This window comes from Silene latifolia, chromosome 2, assembly GCF_048544455.1.
Source record: "Silene latifolia isolate original U9 population chromosome 2, ASM4854445v1, whole genome shotgun sequence".
Lineage (NCBI taxonomy): Eukaryota > Viridiplantae > Streptophyta > Magnoliopsida > Caryophyllales > Caryophyllaceae > Silene > Silene latifolia.
Genome location: NC_133527.1, coordinates 185214690 through 185234867, shown reverse-complemented (window position 1 = coordinate 185234867; position 20178 = coordinate 185214690). Strand labels below are relative to the sequence as shown.

General features: G+C 38.8%; 2 protein-coding genes across 2 annotated transcripts; one reads left to right on the top strand and one right to left on the bottom strand.

The window, feature by feature from the left end:
* The first annotated feature begins 7410 nt into the window (after positions 1-7410).
* LOC141631604 (uncharacterized) lies at positions 7411-9537 on the top strand. The gene is made up of 2 exons (XM_074444254.1): positions 7411-8086; positions 8875-9537. The coding sequence occupies exons 1-2, from the start codon at positions 7444-7446 to the stop codon at positions 9321-9323; spliced, it is 1092 nt and encodes a 363-aa protein (XP_074300355.1). The 5' UTR covers positions 7411-7443; the 3' UTR covers positions 9324-9537.
* A 6491-nt stretch (positions 9538-16028) lies between these two features.
* Positions 16029-19936, bottom strand: LOC141641776 (uncharacterized). Its single transcript, XM_074450425.1, has 4 exons — positions 19033-19936; positions 18657-18938; positions 16967-17299; positions 16029-16309 (listed from the first exon to the last, which is right to left on the bottom strand). Exons 1-4 carry the CDS (start codon positions 19934-19936, stop codon positions 16029-16031), a joined length of 1800 nt encoding a protein of 599 aa, XP_074306526.1.
* Positions 19937-20178: the final 242 nt, after the last annotated feature.

Genomic DNA, 20178 nt, shown 5'->3' with positions numbered 1-20178 from the left:
ATTCATTATGCCTAATTCCGAAATCGTTAATCCAACCAATTCGTCTCAACCCAATTCGTCATATTCGATTGTTCATGTCGAAAATCCAGGCCACTCAATCTCTACGGTCACTTTTAATGGTACCAACTATGATGATTGGTCACGATCTTTCTACCTCGCCTTAATGGCCAAAGGAAAACTTGGCTATATCAATGGTACCATCAAGAAACCATCTTCTACTGCTGATTCGTACGAAAGTTGGGAGTCTACCAACGCTCTTGTCACTCTATGGATTTTTAATACGCTCACACCCTCGGTACGCAAGCAGATCTCGCTTCGACCGGAGGCAAAGCAAGTATGGGAAGACATCAAAAATAGGTTTTGCCAAACAAATGAAGCCCGAGTATATCAACTTCAAAGGAGTTGATGGCACATCGACAAGGCTCAACCGAGAGCCTGATGGATTACTATGGGAGAATGACGACAATATGGGACGCAATTATAGAGCATGACCCGCTTCCTAAGTGTTCGTGCAACCCGTGTTCTTGTGACTGGCTGAATCTTATTAATTCTCGCCGAGAAAAAAAACGGGTACGCGATTTTTTAATGGGTCTTGATGCCCGCTTCTCTAATGCCCGATCACAAATTATTAGTATTACCCCTCTTCCCCAACTAGATATTGTTTATAACAGGCTGCTTCAGGATGAAGGTGTGAGAAACTTGTCTCAACCAAAAACCGACAGTACGCCCGATACAATGGCATTTGCTGCCCGTATTACTAACGGGTCTAACGTTTCAGGGGGGGGGGGGTGTCGTGATTCTCAAGCTCATACACGCCCTTCCTCTGCTTCGACAAATAACCCGAACCGTATTTTTTGCATTGCTTGTAATCGACCCGGTCATTATTTTCAAAAGTGTTATCGTGTCACGGGTGAATTCCCGGACTAGTGGGGAGAGCGTCCCCGCGACCGTATTTTTGTCGACCCTCATGCCACAGATTTAAGCAAGGCTACCTTTGTACCGGATGTACAAGGCCGTGCGAACTGGGATCGCATTCGAAAACAGGGGAAGGCAGGTGGTCATCCACCTAAGGCACTAGAGCTGATCATGGGCCGGGCCGGGCCGGGTTTGGGCCGGGTTTGTGCTTCAAATGTGGCCCAAATGATCGGGCCGGGCCGGGCCGGGTCTTTATCATGGGCCTATTTTGTAGGCCCAAACCCGGCCCTTCCGGGCTGAAATGGGCTTTTCGGGCTAAAGCGGGCTTTCGGGCCAAATGAATTTTAACGTAAGCATTAGTTATCAAAGGCTTATACACGGTAATATTAGGGAAAGTAAGTAAAGAATATACCCAAAATCTTGGACTCTAGTACACTAACTATATGACAGTAGTAATATGCGTAGTAATAAATAGTAGAAAAACCCACTGAAGTAGCAATTTAGAAAGTTCCAGTGATGTTTACGTAGTAGTTTGCTTGAGTGGAGATGAAATGAAATATGGGGATTAGTGGTTAATAAAGGGAGGAAGCTCAACTACATGGAATATGGTTGGTCGTAATTCGTAAATGCTAACAAAGTCAGTGCCCATATAACTTTTGCAATAAACTACGATCTTCAGACGCTTAATATGTATGTTGCTGCATTAAAAAATTACATGTTTCGGGTTGGGCCGGGCTAGAATTCGGGCTTTACACATGGCCCAAACCCGGCCCTATATCTTCTTCGGGCCCTCTATGGGCCGGGCTATGGGCTTTTTTGGGCCTAACCTTAGGCCCAAGCCCTTTAAAAAAGTGGTCTGGGCCGGGTCGGGCCACCGGGCCTGGGCCACTTAATCAGCTCTATAAGGCACATATGGCAGCAGGAAATTCAGCACATAACACTATTGGTATCACTACTGGTGCGTCTTCCTCTGGTCCATCTCTATCAAACATGGACAGGTTGGATTTTAATTCAATGAGTCCACATCAACTGGATGAGCTAACAAGGCTTTGGCGTGCTCATCAATCCGCTCCCGCATCCGACACTCTTCACGGTAATCATTCTAATTTTCCGTGGATTATTGACACGGGAGCGTCACACCATATGACAGGTTCTTTATCTCAATTTTATAATATTCGTACTATTTCTCCATTGTCGGTTGGGTTGCCTAATGGTGATCTTACTATTGCTACTAAAAGTGGCGATATTTGTTTTTCTTCTCGTCTAATTTTGCGTAACGTACTTTATGCTGAAAACTTACAATGTAATTTACTTTCCGTCTCTAGTTTGCTTCTCGACACCTCTCTTACGATCCAATTCTCTCATAATTTGTGTCTTATACAGGACCGTTCCTCGAAGAGAGTGATTGGTGCGGGTGAGCAACGCGAGGGACTTTATTATCTTCAAGGTATCCATGACGAGAAGGCCACGGTTCATATGGTAAAACCCGCTGACAATTTCGATCTTTGGCACCGTCGACTTGGACACCCATCTCCCTCTGTTTTACGTTATTTAAATTTTGTTTCACAAACTGATTTAAATTCTTTGCACAATAAATCATGTGATATTTGCTTTCGAGCAAAACAGACTCGAACACCGTTTCCGTTAAGTAATTCTACTGCAATTTCCACTTTTGATTTGGTCCATTGCGATTTATGGGGCCCGTACGATGAAAACGGGTCCTGTGGATCTCGCTATTTTTTAACAATAGTCGACGATTACTCTCGATCGACTTGGGTTTACCTTTTGCGCAATAAAAGTGATGCTAAGCAAAATTTATTAAATTTCTTTGCGATGGTTACTCGTCAATTTAACAAAAATATCAAAATTTTACGTAGTGATAACGGGACCGAATTTGAACCACTCATTCCTTTTTTTCGAACAAATGGGATTTTTTATCAAACTTCAAATGTTGACACCCCACAACAGAACGGTCGGGTAGAGCGAAAACATCGTCACATTTTAAATGTAGCTCGCGCCCTTCTCTTTCAAGCAAGTCTACCAATTTTATTTTGGGGTGAATGTGTCTTAGGGGCGGTTCATTTAATTAATCGCACCCCATCAAAACTTCTCAAAGGAAAAACTCCGTATGAGATGCTCTTTCAAACACCCCCACCAATGGCTGCAATTCGCGTTTTTGGCTGCCTAGCCTACGCTAAAAACCGGACCCGAAATAAATTTGACTCTCGCAGTCGCAAATGTATTTTTCTCGGGTACCCATTTGGAAAAAAAGTTTGGAAACTTTACGATTTGGACACGGGATCATACTTTGAGTCTCGTGACGTTATTTTTATTGAAAATAATTTTCCATACCAAACAATTAATACTCGCGATTCCGAAAACGATTTTCCTCTTACAAATGACACCTTACCTCCCATTAATCACGTGATCATTAACACCAAGACAAACCATTCTAACTCCTCAAACACGCTCCACCATGAGCCCATCACCATCACGTCCCCTACTGACCAGGCCAAAGGTACGCCTCACGATGAACCTCCTACGTCATCCCCACACACCCAACCCGACGCTTCCCTCTCGACATTCACTCCACCCAACAGTGACCCCATTCGAACTACGGACTCTGTTCCTACCAAACTGGGCCGTGGTCATCGTCTCAAGAAACCGAATTCGAATCTTGACGGTTATGTGTTACAACCTATACGTCCCTCAGCCAATTTGCTCACTACACCAACACAATCTTCAGGTACTCGGTATCCTATTTCTCACTACATAAACTACTCTAAATTTACTCCTAACCACCGTGTTTTTTTGACGGCCGTGACTAAACACCACGAGCTTAGCTTTTATAAAGATGCAGTGCAGGTTCCCGAATGGCGCGACGCTATGAAATTGGAAATTGAAGCTCTCGAACGTAACCACACTTGGACTCTTGAGCCTCTACCTCACCATAAAAAGGCTTTAGGCTCCAAGTGGGTTTATAAAATCAAGTACAATTCGGATGGATCAATCGAGCGATATAAAGCCCGTCTAGTGGTGAAGGGTAATCGACAAGTCGAAGGCGTTGACTACAACGAGACTTTTGCACCTACTATAAAGATGGTGACAGTTCGGACCTTATTAGCCATTGCCGCTGCAAAAAATTGGGCCATACATCAAATGGATGTACATAACGCCTTTCTTCACGGCGATCTCAATGAGGAAGTGTATATGAAACCTCCTCCCGGTTTTCTTCCGTCTAATGATGGCAGAGTTTGTCGACTAAGAAAGTCTTTATATGGGCTACGACAAGCCCCTCGATGCTGGTACGCTAAACTCGCTTCCGCCCTCACCCAATATGGTTTTCGACAATGCCCATATGATCATTCTTTATTCTCTATAACCAAGGCCAATACGGAGGTACATGTCCTTATCTACGTCGATGATCTTGTCATTTGTGGAAATAATACTACTATGATCAACAACTTCAAGCTCTACCTCAACAAATGTTTTCATATCAAAGACTTGGGCCCCCTAAAATACTTTCTCGGGCTCGAAATTGCACGTCACCCATCCGGCATTTTCGTCTCCCAAAGGAAGTACGCCCTCGACATTTTATCCGAATCCGGTCTTCTTGGCTCAAAACCCAGTTCAATTCCTATGGAGCCCAATCACAGCCTCGGCCTATCTAAAGCCGCTCCTATGCATGATCCACAACCTTACAGACGGCTCGTGGGTCGATTAGTGTACCTTACAATTACACGCCCCGAACTTCTATACTCGGTCCATATTCTAGCACAGTTCATGCACGCTCCGACGACCGAACATTGGAATGCCGCTCTCAATGTCATCCGATATATCAAAAATGCACCGGGGCAAGGTCTCTTACTTCGGTCCGACAGTGAGTTATCTCTTCACGCATATTGCGATGCTTCTTATGCTAGCACGTCTCGGCGCTCACTCAGTGCTTACTTAGTTTTCTTGGGTTCATCTCCAATTTCTTGGAAAACTAAGAAACAACCTACGGTTGCTCTATCGTCAACCGAAGCTGAATATCGCGCTATGGTTTTCACTACATGTGAGCTCAAGTGGCTTAAAGGGTTGCTCGGTTTCCTTGGCATTCAACACAAACAACCCATCAAATTATTGTGCGACAATCAATCAACGCTCCACATCACGAAAAATCCCGTCTTTCATGAACGAACCAAACATATCGAAATAGACTGTCACTTCGTTCGGGATGAAATTTTGAAAGGCACGATAATTCCAAGCTATGTCCACACCCGCACTCAAATCGCAGATATCTTTACGAAGGCACTTGGACGTGCCTCCTTTGAAGAGCTCCTTTCCAAGTTGGACGTATCGTCTCTACACGCGCCAACTTGAGGGGGGGTGTTAGCAGAATCAACGGCCAGAATGCTCAAGAAAGACGTTGCTCTTCCAACGTTCACTTTCACCAAAAGAGGAATTAGATCACCCATATTATTTGCCATATAATTCTTTGCCGTAAATAAGTAGTGCAAGATCTTTTGTATAGTGCAAGATCTCTTGTATATATAGCCTAACAGTAATTGTATTTTACACACAATTCTTTCATCATCAATAATATTACTTCCCATTCAAACGTTAGCAAGGTTCTATCACTTTTACACATTTTCATTTAAGATGGAAGTATCTGTCTTTAAGTCGAATAAAATACTTGTCTTATTTATACAAGTGACAAATGATGTATTATTTGACCCGTTTATATTGAAAAGACACTAGTTAACTTTTCCAAGAAACCACCTTATTGATGTTTGTTGAATATTTTGAAGAGTAGTTCGTATTTACCAAGCAGTGAGGAACGAATCTGGGAGTGTGGGACCAACAAAAGGAATGCAACACCGAGTACGAAACGTGTGGAGAGCCAAAACATATACTCCAACTCTTATACTCCGTAGCTAGTAGTTTGTTACCATCACCGGAAAACGAGATTGTAATTACTAGCATATCTCTGGGAAATATTGTACTTGCCTATTTCCGAGAAACAACATTGTAATTACTTGCCTATTTCTGGGAAATATTGTACTCCCTCTGTTCCGGTCATTTGTTGTCCTTTTTCATTTTGGGGTGTCTCAGTCAATTGTTGTCCTTTCTATTTTAAGAATGAACTTGATGAGTAATTTGATCATTTACACTCAATTTATTCCACTTGTCATTTAGTAATTGGCCTCTTCCCCCTTTCATTGGTCTTTGTGCCAAAACCAAAGGACAAAAAATGACCGGGACGGAGGGAGTACTACTTACTTGCCTATTTCCGAGAAACATGTAATTACTTGCATATCTCCGGCAAACATTGTAATCTCCGGGAAACATTGTAATTACTTGCCTATTACCGGAAAACAAAATTGTAATTACTTGTGTATCTCCGGGAAACAACATTGTAATTATTGGCACATTTCCTAGCCTAATGCATGCTCCGATTGCTCCCGTTAATTCGTTACTCCCTAATATCTGGCCATATCAAAGACATATTACTGACTGCTGAGTACAAATTTTGAAATTATTGGAGTATCCAATATTGGACATGAGAAAAAAAATATACTCCCGTATATGGATATGGATATATGATGTACTTTGTAATATAAAGTGATCAAATACTGCGTCGTCCTCGCGGGTAACCTAAGTTTAATTTGAAGTTTATGTACTTGGTAGATATGTTAAGTTTTTTTCACTAGAATATGAGGCATGAGAAGCTTGTAGAAAGTAATTAACGAAGGCATCATATTTACGAGTAATAAATTAGTCTTAATTTTTTTTTTTAAACTATTTTATCCATTTTTTTAAGGCTTAGGTACATACTTAAACTTTTTAGAAATATATTTCAAGTTATTTTTATAGTAATAATCCGTAACTAACCGGGTTGATTTAGACACGAGAGCACCAAACCATCAAATTGCTTATTTACTTTAAATCATTTTTAAATCTCCTTTGATTTTTCTTCTCAAATTTATTACTAACATTTACCCAAAACCAACATAGCTATAAGCTATTACATTGTACTATCTTTCATATTATCATTCAAAAACAAATATAGTTATCATATACGAGTATTAGGAAAAAAATATTAGTCAAAGTTAACAAACGTAGTTTTGATTTTATGATCAACCGAAATGATATTAATCTGATTTAACGGTCTATAATACATCACGATCTTAGAACCAAGACATAAAAGTCTAATATTATAGCATACGGAGTAACATCTTACATTGACCATAATTATTGATGAGAAGTAGTAACTCTTAAAGTCTTAACGTACAAGAAAAAGGGGTGGGAAGGTGTAGTAGTTGAGTCAAGTAGTCCAAGTCATTTAGAAAAATCAATTACAAAAATATTACATAATTTGATAGGAAATTAATAGTTGTATACAAGCAGTATTAATTAGCTAACAACTTCCATGCAATTTCAATTACATTTCCATCACATTTCCTGCATTGACCTATTATAAATACTAGATATATCCACAAATAAGTTTCATTATTCTCAAAACTGAAATAACAAAAAATAAATATGTTGGATAAACGCATTATGACATTGAGTGAAAAAAATAACAAATTCCTAAAATATAACACCATGAAATTCTTAGGTCTTCCATTACCACCCCTCCTTCTCCGATGCCACGATCCATCGTTGGAGGTTTCTACGACTAGAGGGTACACCTTGATTCCTAGGATGATGATGAGCAACATCAGGGTTTTTGCTATTCCTATCGATATACAAATGAGTATCTCTCAAAGGCAATACCCTAGTGACAGAGCCAGTAGTCACACATATACTACTACTAATAATAATAATAATAACGCGGGTGATATTCATATCGCGACATGTAATGGAGATGACAATTGCGTTACAAATATGGTTAATAGGACGAGGGAGCTACTTTGGTGCAAGGATGACCAAGGGAACATACCATTGCACCTAGCCCTTGAAAAAGGGCACAAAAAGATAGCCATGTACTTGATTAAGGAGTTTCCACAAGGCTCATATGCCTTAAACCAATTTGAAAAGTCTCCTCTTTACTTGGGTGTGGTCAATGATCACAAGGACTTGGTTGACTTCATGTTGGCCAACTTGGCTAATGATAAAGAGGCTACAAAAAATATAGGGAAAGGCAAATCAATTCTTCTTCCTGCCATCACTGCCAAAAATCAAGGTAATTCGACTTGTTTAACCCAAATTAATTCGATAACATTTGAACTATATTGTGAATTAGCGCGCAGTCAGTCGATTAATGCAATTTTAGATATATTTCTTGTTATTATGGGTCAAAATTTCAATATCTTTCCGAATTTTGGACAAGTAGGGAACATGGTACCTCCGACCCTATTATATTGTACGAGTTATACCTTTCCATTAGTAAGAACATTTTTACATACCCAATTAATAATAATGTTGTTGCCATGTAATTTGGTCAATCTTAAATTGGTGAGAAAGATCACAGACGCAACAAAGCTCTCATCAATAATACTCCGTACATTTTAATATAATTGCTATCTTAGGAGAAAAAGGATTACGCATCTGAGGTAGTACCTCAGACCTTGTAGTTTTTGAACATATACACATTTTTTCTGAGCATATTATCATTTATAAATATAGTTTTTGAGCAATATTATATTTTTTTAGTGTAATGTTTTAGTAAATGTGCTCAAAAACTTTATACTAAAGCAGAACTCAAAAACTTTAAAATAAAACTCAGAAAATAAACAATAAGAGGTACTACCTCAGATGTATAGTCTATGAACTGCTATCTTAGGGCCTCAAAATATCGAGACTAGGTCTTAAATTTAACTGAAAATTAACCATTACTGGTGGTAATAGATCAGATATATAATCTACTTATTACTTCGTTACCAGTTGTTACATTCTTGTCATTAGTACTGTACCTTTTATTTTGAGATAAATCTAATCAAAGTTACATTTATTGTTTGATTATTAACACAGAAATGGTACAAGTCATCATGAAACATCGACCAAAGCTGATCAAACCAACCAACAAGGGCAACAACGAAGAATTGTCTCCTCTTTCTTGTGCAGCACACAACGGTCTTACAGATATAATCGGTCTCTTCTTGAGTAAATATCCCGATCTAGCACACAAGGATTACTCATACCCGATTCATAAGGCATGCATAGGAGGCCATGTTGATATCCTAAAGATGTTCCACACTCGTTGCCCTAACTACTTTACCAAACCCAATGAAAATGGGCTAACCATACTTCACCTCGCCGCGAAAGAGCCTAACAACAAGCTCAAAGATGTGGTCTCATACTTATTGAGACTTCCAGAGCGTACGAAACTTCTCAAGATGGAAGATCAAACTAATCGTACTCCCCTTAAGTTGGCTCGATATATAGGAAATAATGAGGTGGCTGAAATGATGGAGCCGTGATTGGAATTTTTGCCCAAAACATGAGTTCATACAGCTTACATACACAAACCCTAATTGCTAATTATGTCACAAAATATTACTGAAATTGTGTGTACATAAATAAATGTAAAATAGTTTTAGTATAGATACTTAAAGAAGATGCATCTATATGGTTATAGGTATACGATAATATATACGAGGAGTTTAAGAATGTTGTTGTATTAGTACAAATAAATCCTCTATCCCAATCACAGTTCAATCTGATCCACACTTATATATAGGTGATAGGAAGTTCATATCCTACCGCTCAATTTGTCATGTACTTTTTACTCATTCGTTTATTTTTCTAAGGGATATTTCGGTTTTTTTAATGTAAACTTGATTGTCTTATAATAATATACTTGTATGAAGTATAGTAATATGGTTGATATAATAATACTATTTTTTCCACTTACTCTGTATGTTTTTATGACGATCTTTACATGATTTTAGAAAGAAAAAATCTTCCATCTTTGGTAAATAATGAACAATTTTTTTTAAAGATTCGTGAAGAGTCACGGACAAGGGCACCTAAGAGGGGAAAGGGGTGAATTAGGTGTCTATTTAAAATTTAAGCTTAATGAAAGCTTCTTTAAAAACTTTTAAACACTTTAAACAATGCTTAGATGAAAGGAGGAGTCGATACTTAGAACTAGAGAGTTAGAAGTATTCAACAACGATTCATTCAAAGAAGTTCTGACGCACTCAACGATTGATTCTCAGATAAAAACGTGAGTAGAGTGTGCAAATGAAATAAAACGAAATAGACACGACTAACGATATTTTTAAAACTGGTTCGGTCACTACTCCGCGACCTACGTCCAGCGCTATTTTATTAAACGTCTCAGAAGTAAACTCATACAAACTAAGACCACCCCGAATAATAAAACAACTCCCCAACCTACTCCGGTTGCTAATGCTTAAAAGCTACTCCGCTTCCAAGACTTTTGCTTTGGGCTGCTCCGCCGAAAGACTCCTTGCTTAAAGCTACTCCGCAATAAGACTTTTGCTTTGGGCTACTCCGTCGAAAGACTTCATGCTCAAAAGCTACTCCGCTTCGAAGACTTCATGCTTAAGGATAACTCTATCCTAAGACTTTGGTTCTACCCGTTTGTTACAAGACCACTTATATATCTCAATGTTGTTCACTCAATTGAACGGAGGAGATAAAGTTTAAGTACAAAACACGAGATCCTTGAACACGACTAAAACGACTAGGTGCAACAACAAACTTAAGTAAAAGACTCAAAAGATAAATAAACAAACTTGCAAAAGATTCAAAGATTTTGAAATGATAAACGGTTTTGCAAAGTTAATTTACTCGATTGAAAGCTTAAGTCTTTTTCAGTTTAAAACTCGTTTGTTGCACACTTGTAAAAATGAATTAAGCAAGCTATTTATAATGTTCAAGTAGTATACTTCACATTAAAATATCTTACACTCATAAGCATAAGTGATTAAAATAATGTAAGTAGTTTGCTTGGGCAACATGCACAAGCCATCCGAATTCCTCTACAAGCAACCGAGTATTCTTCCTCAAGAAATCGGTGCCTAAGATTGCAAGAAATCAGATTGTGCACACACACAAAAATAGGTTGGGTTTTTCAACAAGAAACAAGCATAAATGGTTGTGTTTATGGGAACCATAAACATTTCCATAAATGTAAAATCAAACAACCCATTTATAGTAAGTGTCTTATTGTGCAAGTAAACTCCTTAGCAAGTCATTGAAAGCTCTATATTCTTTAAAAGAGTTCAAAGTATTTCCAGAAAACATTTGTGAAAGTTGAAAGTACTTTAACAAAGATTCAAATATTTTCGAAATATTTCTTTCAAAGACGAGCCTTAGTTAACTGTTGACTCAACTGTTGTTTTTGCACCTAAAAGTAAATTCGTGTTAAACGATCACCTTACAACACATGACATTAGCACTAATGACAATCTTCCTCTTTGATCTTCATGATGACATTCTTGATAACCTTGAATTGACAATTGGAGCTTCATGCTACATGGTTAAACTTAAGAGGCACACAATTAAATAATAATGAGATTAATTTGTCTTAAGGCATCATCAACACTAGCTTAATCAAATTGGGTTTCTTCAATTTCCCCCTTTGATGATGGCAAGACAAATAAAATTCAATGTGCAATTCCCCCTTAATCCATGGTCAAGGTTAACAAGTCAAAACATGATCAAAATAAGATGCATAAATACATGGTCATTGAAAATTAGTCAAATTATTCGTTAGCCTAGGTAGAACAGTTAATCGCCAAGTTAACATAGATACGGTGAACGCAAGCCTAAGAGTCATTGAATCACCACCTGCAATTTTAAACAACTTCCCCCTCTTGACATCATCAAGTAGGAAGAACACAAGTCTAAATAAGGATTAGAGTTATACAAAACAAATTGTTCAACAACTAACAACATAACCAATATTAGTAAATTATATCATAAACATAAAGCCAAGGTAAAAAGGGATTAGAAAGGCTTTTGTTTTGATTAGGCATTAGGCATGGTTATGGCAAAAGGCTTGGTTCGGCATACGGTTTAGGCTAGGCACGGCTAAGAGTAAGAGATCAATCATCGGCTTCTTCGGTTTCATCTTCTCCAACCAACCCGTGAACCATCTCCATAAGCTCTTCATTTTGACCCTTAACCTCCTTGAGTTCCTTATGCAAACCCGACACTTCCAAACGAAGACCCGCAATCTCACTCATTTGAGCATGTTGGAGATCCAACAAAGCTTTGACATCCTTAGTGAGACGTGTCATAGAAGACGATTGCATAGAGGAGGAGGCGACATTTGTAGCCTTCATACCCGACTAAATACGAGCAAGTTTATCACCATCAATTTTCAAGTACATTTATGATAAAACTCTCGAGGTCATAGTGTCACACATATGATCCACACCGAAACTAGTCGAGTCCACAATATCCATTTTCTCGAAAATGACCGATAACCACATCCCATATACTAACACGATGGAACTATCAACCTTACGCTTCTCAACAATCTTAGCAAGATGATCAATGTGAAAGAACATCAAAGCGGGTTAATTTGTAGGTGTTTAGCAAGATAATAAATCAACCACATGTCTAGCACACCACACACACCACGGCTCTCATTACATGGAATCAAGGTTCTAAAAATGAAATTGAAAAAGAACCGGTGGTTAATTTTGATTTCTCTCGGTTTGAGTGTGATAGGGGACGTAGCTTTGGGACTTAGAAACTTTGTTACGGTCAAGGAACTTATACCATCAATAGTCGGCCAACCACCCTTAGGAAATGAGGACAACCCGGTTGTAGGAATACCGAGCAATTTCCCGACAATTTCAACATTGAGACACAAGGGTTTGTTATTGATAACGGCGGTAAGACTACCCGATTGGACATCGACTTTGACCGTAGTATAAAATTGAACAATCTCCGCTAAATAAACTCGGTTACAGAGATTAAGAAGACTCTCCCACTTTTGTGCATGAATTGCATCTTTAAATAATTTAAAAGCGGGGGACGAATCATACCATTCGAGTTCATAACGACGGACCGATTTAAAGTTTCCTTGGATGACAAGCTTGCAACAATCAAAGATTTCCTTTGGAAATCGATACCCATGAAGAATCTCGAGTGCCTTGGACTTGTTCTCATCAAGAGGTTGCTCAATAGCAATCATAGCATTATTCGATTCATCGACTTCCTTTGCCATTTCCTCCACTTTCCTTTTCCTTGAGATAACCCGAGTGAACACTCTCCTTGCTTTGCCTTTCGGGTTGGGAACGGTTTCCTCCTTGAATAACTCGTCATCATTGAAGACGGCATTCAATTTCTCCGTGTCAATTTCCGTTTCCACAACCGTTGCCTCACTCACGGTTTTGCCTTTCCTTTTTCTCCTTTTATTTCCAACCATATCCTTCAACATTTCATCACTACCAACACTTCCCTTCGATTTCGATTTTGATTTCGATTTCGATTTCCCATTACTCTTCTCGACCGATTCCTCCACACTTTTCTCAACACTCTTTTCTTTTTCCTCACTTTTCTCAATTGATTTTTCAACACTCTTTTCTTTTTCTTTTTCAATGTTTTCCTAATTCTCTTCTTCACTTTCATTTTTCTTTTCCTCACTGTTTTTCTCTCCTTCCTTCTTGGCATCCTCATCAACAATCTCCTCATCTTTTTCACTTTCCTTACCAACACCAACATCAACTTCCTCAACTTCTTGAATGATTGGATTTCCATCATCATCAACCTCACCAACAACCTTTGAGCTTCCTTCTTCACCCTCAGTTTCGGTTGCATGCGGCATATTCAAATCGAATTTTTGATTGAACACCCGACTTGAGAATCTCCTAGCCTCGGCAGCTGTTTTAGGACGATTAGCAACTGATTTCTTTCTTGTCATTGGGGCTTTTGGCACAAAGACTCTAGGTTTATTTGGTGGTTTTTGATTTTGGGCAGTTTTTGATCCAAGACTTTCGATTTGTGGTTCAACCGTTGGTACTTTCGGTTTGTAGGAGTCTCGGATTGCATTCAAGATTTTCTTAGCTGATTTTGGAGGCATGATTCTTATAGTGAAAGTAAAAGTGACAGTTGGTAGAGGGATGCTTTTTACGGTTTTGGAGAATATTTGGGGAAGGTGTAATTTTTTGAATATTTTGAAAGTGAGTAAGGAGGTCATGATTTAAGAGTTGAAAAATTGTACATGTAGTAAATGAGGTGAATAGTATTTTAGGCTTTTTTATTTGATTGGTTGAGAGGAAGGTGGGTGTAGCCGGTTAGGTGGGGTTTAGGCGGCTAGGACATGGGTAATGGGGAAAGGAGATTTGATGGTTAGATGATGGTTGAGTGGCTCCATGTGAACAATTACTTTACCCATTGGATTTACATGCAACTTAATTATCTAATTCATTGAGTAATACTAACACATAATCACTTATAAAAATAAGTGCAACATCTACTCTAGTCAATCATCGATGGCAAGTCGTCATAAAATTTTACGCGGAATCCAACAAACCAATTTCCAACCGAAGTTTTACGAATTGTTCTCTTTCAAGCGGTTTTGTAAAAATGTCGGCTATTTGATCTTCCGTTCTACAAAATTTAAGACGAATTTGACCTTTTTCCACATGATCACGTAAAAAATGATGTCTTATGTCAATATGCTTAGTCCTTGAGTGTTGTATAGGGTTCTTTGAAATGTTAATGGCACTAGTATTATCACATAAAATTGGAGTTGAATCAAAGATAATACCATAATCCCTTAGTTGTTGTCGAACCCAAAGAACTTGCGCGCAACACAATGCGGCACTTACGTACTCGCTTTCAGCGGTGGAAAGAGCAACGGTGTTTTGCTTCTTAGACGCCCATGAGATCAAACACGGACCTAAGAAAGTAGCCATCCCGGATGTACTCTTTCGATCAACAAAGCTTCCGGCATAATCTGCATCCGAGTATCCTAAAAACTCAAAAGGACAATGTGAGGGATACCAAAGATACAAATTAGACGTTCCAACTAAATACCTAAGAATACGTTTAACGGCAATGAAATGCGATTCTCTAGGACTAGCTTGGAAACGAGCACATAGACATACACTATATAAAATATCCGGTCGACTAGCGGTCAAATAAAGTAATGAACCGATCATACCTCGATACGTCGTTTCATCAACTTTCTTACCATTCTCATCTTTGTCAAGCTTTGTGGACGAAACCATAGGTGTAGAGAAAGGTTTAGAATTAGTCATACCGAACTTACATAGCATCTCCTTTATGTACTTTTGTTGATGAATCATCACACCATCTTGAGTTTGCTTGATTTGAAGCCCAAGGAAGAAACCTAGTTCTCCCATCATACTCATCTCAAACTCAGATTTCATTAGTTCCGAAAAGTACAAGTAAAGGAGTTCATTCGTTGCACCAAATATTATGTCATCGACATAAATCTGTACAATCAACTGTTCACCACACTGTGACTTTATGAACAATGTCTTATCAACCGATCCACGTACAAAACCATTTTCCAAAAAAAATTTTGACAAGCGATCATACCAAGCTCTTGGAGCCTGTTTTAAACCATAAAGCGCCTTGTCCAATTTAAAAACATGGTTTGGAAATTCATTGTTCATAAAACCCGGTGGTTGCTCCACAAAGACCTCTTCTTCTAAATAACCATTTATAAAAGCCGTTTTGACATCCATTTGAAACAGTTTGATGCCTTTGTGAGTTGCAAAAGCTATGAGCATACGTATGGCTTCAAGCCTAGCTACTAGTGCGAAGGTTTCATTATAATCAATGTCTTCTTATTGTTTAAATCCTTGCACCATTAGTCTAGCTTTATTCCTTACGATATTGCCCGAATCATCTAGCTTATTGCGAAAGACCCATTTGGTACCAATCACGGTACAACCAGTAGGTCTAGGGACAAGATGCCATACCTCATTCCTTTTGAATTGATTAAGTTCCTCTTGCATTTCCATCACCCAACTCGGATCTTCAAGTGCCATTGTGATGTTTGTCGGTTCAATTTGTGAGAGGAACGCATGAGATGCAAAGAAATCATTGAGGGATGATCTTGTTTTCCTTCCCAAATTCAAGTCACTGGTCAAGTTAGAAAGGGGGTGAGATTTTTGGTGTTTCCACTTCTTTGGTACGATTAAGGATGGTGAGGCTTCTTGGGGTTCTCACTCAACAGTTCGCTCAACTGTTGGTTCTGGTTCATTTTGTGTTTGAGGGTTTATTTCTGTTTGTTCATTTTGTTCAAGTGTACCCTCATTCCCCCTGGATGTCGTAGCCTCATTTTGTGGTTCAAGTGGTTTTGTTCCCCCTGTCTCTTGGCCAGTTCCTTCAATCAACAGTTGATCCGACTGTTGATTCTGCTCCTCTTGTTCGTTCTCCTCGTGTACATCATCCATGTCATGTCGGATCATTCCAAGCTCATAGTCCTCATCATCTTCATCATCCTCTTCCTGTGTATTAGAATGAAAAAGACTAGACTCATCAAATATGACATGCACACTTTCTTCCATTTTTATGGTTCGTTTATTATACACTTTATAAGCCTTGCTACGATCCGAATAACCGACAAATACGGCCTCATCACTACGAGCATCAAATTTACCCAAATTATCCTTTCTATTGTTGTGAACAAAACATTTGCTTCCAAAGCATTTCAAATAGGATAAATTAGGCTTTCTTCCTTTAAGCAACTCGTAGGGTGTTTTGTTAAGCATTTTTTGGATCATAACACGGTTATAAATGTGACATGATGTGTTGACGGCTTCGGCCCAAAAATTCTTTGGCAACTTACTACTAATGAGCATTGTCCTAGCCATGTTTTCAAGTGTGCGGTTCATACGCTCAACAACCCCGTTTTGTTGGGGTGTAGCACGCGCGGAAAAGTTATGGCTATTACCGTGCTCATCACAATAAGTAATAAATGAGGAATTTTCAAATTCGGTTCCATGGTCGGATCTCAAAGATATGAGCTTTTTATCAAACTTGTTTTGGACCTTTTTCAACCAAATTAAAAATTCATCAAATACTTCATCTTTAGAACTCAAGTAGAGAAGCCAAACAAATCGTGAAAAATCGTCAACAATCACACATAAGAAATGACTACCTCTTTTACTTCTAACACGCATTGGACCACATAGATCAATATGAAGTAACTCAAGAGGTTTAGATGTACTAACGAACTTTTTGGATTTAAAGGAGCTTCTTACTTGCTTCCCCTTAGCACAATCATCACACAAACTATTAAAGTCAAATTTCATATTAGGAATGCCATCGACTAAGTCAAGTCGCTTAAGGGTGTTCAATGTTCTAGCATTTACGTGACCTAATCTCTTATGCCAAAGCCATGGGTCGTTCTTTTTCAAAGCACTCATACAAGATATGGTACGACTAGACAATGCAAAAAGATTAGTCAAGTAAACATCTTTAACACGTTTTTCTTCAAGAACAATGTTTGGGCTAAAAATAGCACAATAAAGAAGGCCCACTCAATAAAATAAAAGTTATGGAAAAAGTGGTAAGGGGGAAGGAAGCCCGCGGATGGAGAAAGGAGGAACGGGCTCAATCAAGGTCAAGAGCCCATCATAGAAGGCGCCCGAGTTTAGGAAAGAGGTTTTGGGGAAAAGTTAGGGAGAAGTTAGGGAGATCAGGGAGAATTGGGAAGGGAGTCTGAGTTTGGAAAGAGTCCTTACGGAAATTATATTCCCTTTCCATATTTGAGGTAGGACATATCTAGGGTTCTTACCCTATAAATAGCCAAGGGAGCAAATCAAGAAGGCATTCATTCAAGACATCCGCACTTACGCATTCACATCAAATACCACGGCATATTATCCTCAATTATACGTTCACCTGAGATCTTGCAGGCCTGACATCTAGCGCCAGCGAGATTAGCATTACGTTACTATTGTAATCATCCTCCTATTCATATAGTGCAATACTTGGCAGGGTACCGTCCCTCCCGCGGTTGTTCCCACATCGAGTTTTCCGCGTCACCAAATCTCGCGTGTTAATTTACATTACGCACTTTGTTTTTCTATTCACTTATCGACATACGTACAAACATACAATCGACCAACGAATAAAGACTACATTGACCCTAATTAATCGACTTGGGTAAAAATACCTAAACAAACAACTTCCCTTGTATTACCATCTAAGACACGACATTCACTAGCACAAAATTCAAAAATATTATCATTATCACATAATTGAGATATGCTAAGAAGATTATGCTTCAAACCTTTGACAAGCAACATTTTGTCGACACATTGTGACGATGACTTACCAACCTTTCCGATTGCAATAATTTCACCTTTCTTATTGTCACCAAACGTCACGGTGCCACCATTGTAGGCTTCTAGTGAGAGAAATTGGTTTCTACTTCCCGTCATATGACGTGAACATCCACTGTCCAAGTACCAATTGCTGCTGCCTCTCACTAATGCCTATAAGAAATCAAGAGGTTAGTTTAGGAATCCAAACGAATTTGGATCCCTTTTTGTGAGTTGCATTGTTAATCAAATCTTTGCGAACCCACTCCTTTTTAGCAACCTTGATGTTCTTATTTAAGTCGTTTAGTCGGTTAGGACAACCATTAAAATCATGACCCGTCTTACCACAAAAGTTGCAAATAATATACTCAGGAAGGCCTGCATATTTTCTCCTTCGAAAATCAGTCTTGCTTGGTTCCTAGTTTACGAAGTTACGATTCATCGAATCACTTTGGAAACCAAGTCCACTTTCTCTTGATTTTTGGGACTGATTTATGAGGGAGTCTAAAATGTTTTGGCTACCTTCCCATTTCCTGTAAAGCTCTTTAGCATCATGCAACTCTTTGGTCAATGTTTCAATTTTAGCAAGATGGTCAAGATTTAGTTTGCCTACTTTGTCGAAAGCGGATTTAGCATGACTACATTCATCACTAAGCAACATAGCAATTTCTTCAAGTTGCTTATTATCATGTCGACACGAGGTAAGGTCAGCTAGCAGTGAGTCTCGTTCTTTAATCAAAATATCAACTTGAATAATTAAAGACTCGTTTTCTTTTTCAACATCAGAAACAACAGTTGAGTCAACTGTTGATTTTGACGTGCTAGCAACATTCGTGAGAACAAGGTTTTCTTTTCCTCAATTTTTTAATTTCTTTTCTGAGTGATGGAATGATGTTACTTTCTTTTATCTCGTCTAGACACTCTCTAAGACCAACATTTTCTTCAGCAATTTCCTCAATTTGAGTTTGCAAGTCGTAGAGTTTATAATTTTTAGCAAGACTCTTATCAAGTACATCATCAAACATCAAACAAAGCTTTTTTTTAGAAAGAGTTCTCACCTTGTTCTTGAGATTCATTACCTCGGTGTCGGAGTCATCGCTGGAGTCGTCGGAGTGTGCCATAAGACAGAGTGCGGATTCTTTCTTTGAAGACTTGGGTCCGTCAAGATCAAAACGAGTTGTCATACAAACTTTGGCATCTAATTCTTCCTCAAGGACTTCATCCTCATCGGAATCAGATACACCCCATATTGCAGACATGACTTTATGCTTAAAATCTTTCTTTGCAAAATCTCGTTTTTCTCTAGATTTGAACTCATTCCACTTGGGGCAATCTTTGATAGAGTGACCTTTCTTACCACATTTGAAACAAACCACCGTGGAATAAGATCTCTTCTTTTGAAAACGTTTTTTGTTAGCATTGTTGAACTTCTTAGGATTGTGACTATTGATCATATCCGCCATGTTACGTGAGTACATGGCTTGCTCGTCATCTCCATCATCCTCCTCATCACTTGAGGTTGATTTGAGAGCGAAACCTCTAGCTTTGAAACTTTCACCCGAGCGCTTTGTGAGACTTAACTCGTGTGCCATGAGTGAGCCCATTAGCTCATTGAGGGACAACTTGGACAGATCTTTAGCCTCCTCAATAGCCGTCACCTTCGGTTGCCATTTATCACTTAGGCTACGAAGGATCTTTCGGACTATATCCTCGAATTCAAACTCTCTACCTAGACCTTTAAATTCATTAACAATACTAGAAAAACGAGAAGAAAGACAATTGATTGACTCATCTTTCATCATATTGAACATCTCATATTGTTGCATGAGAAGGTCAATATGATGCTTCTTGACTTGGGACGTTCCTTCATAAGCAAGATTTAATGTGTCCCAAATCTCTTTAGCCGAGGTACATCCCGAGATGCGATTGATATCTTGTTCACCGATGCCATATTGAAGAATGGACATGGCTTTAGAATTTTTCTCGACTTTACGATAGTCAGCCTCGACATAACTTTCCTCACTTTTTACTACGACTGTTCCCA

What these genes read in the sequence shown, in the direction of transcription:
- LOC141631604 (XM_074444254.1), top strand. Translation starts at nt 7,444, where the DNA reads ATGTTGGATAAACGCATTATGACATTGAGTGAAAAAAATAACAAATTC. An exon ending in CATCACTGCCAAAAATCAAG is followed by an intron (nt 8,087 to 8,874) that starts GTAATTCGACTT and finishes TTATTAACACAG; the next exon opens with AAATGGTACAAGTCATCATG.
- LOC141641776 (XM_074450425.1), bottom strand. Translation starts at nt 19,936, where the DNA reads ATGATGAAAGATGAGTCAATCAATTGTCTTTCTTCTCGTTTTTCTAGT. An exon ending in TCTAGACGAGATAAAAGAAA is followed by an intron (nt 18,939 to 19,032) that starts GTAACATCATTC and finishes CAAAATCAACAG; the next exon opens with TTGACTCAACTGTTGTTTCT. An exon ending in GCGTGTTAGAAGTAAAAGAG is followed by an intron (nt 16,310 to 16,966) that starts GTAGTCATTTCT and finishes ATACACAGGAAG; the next exon opens with AGGATGATGAAGATGATGAG.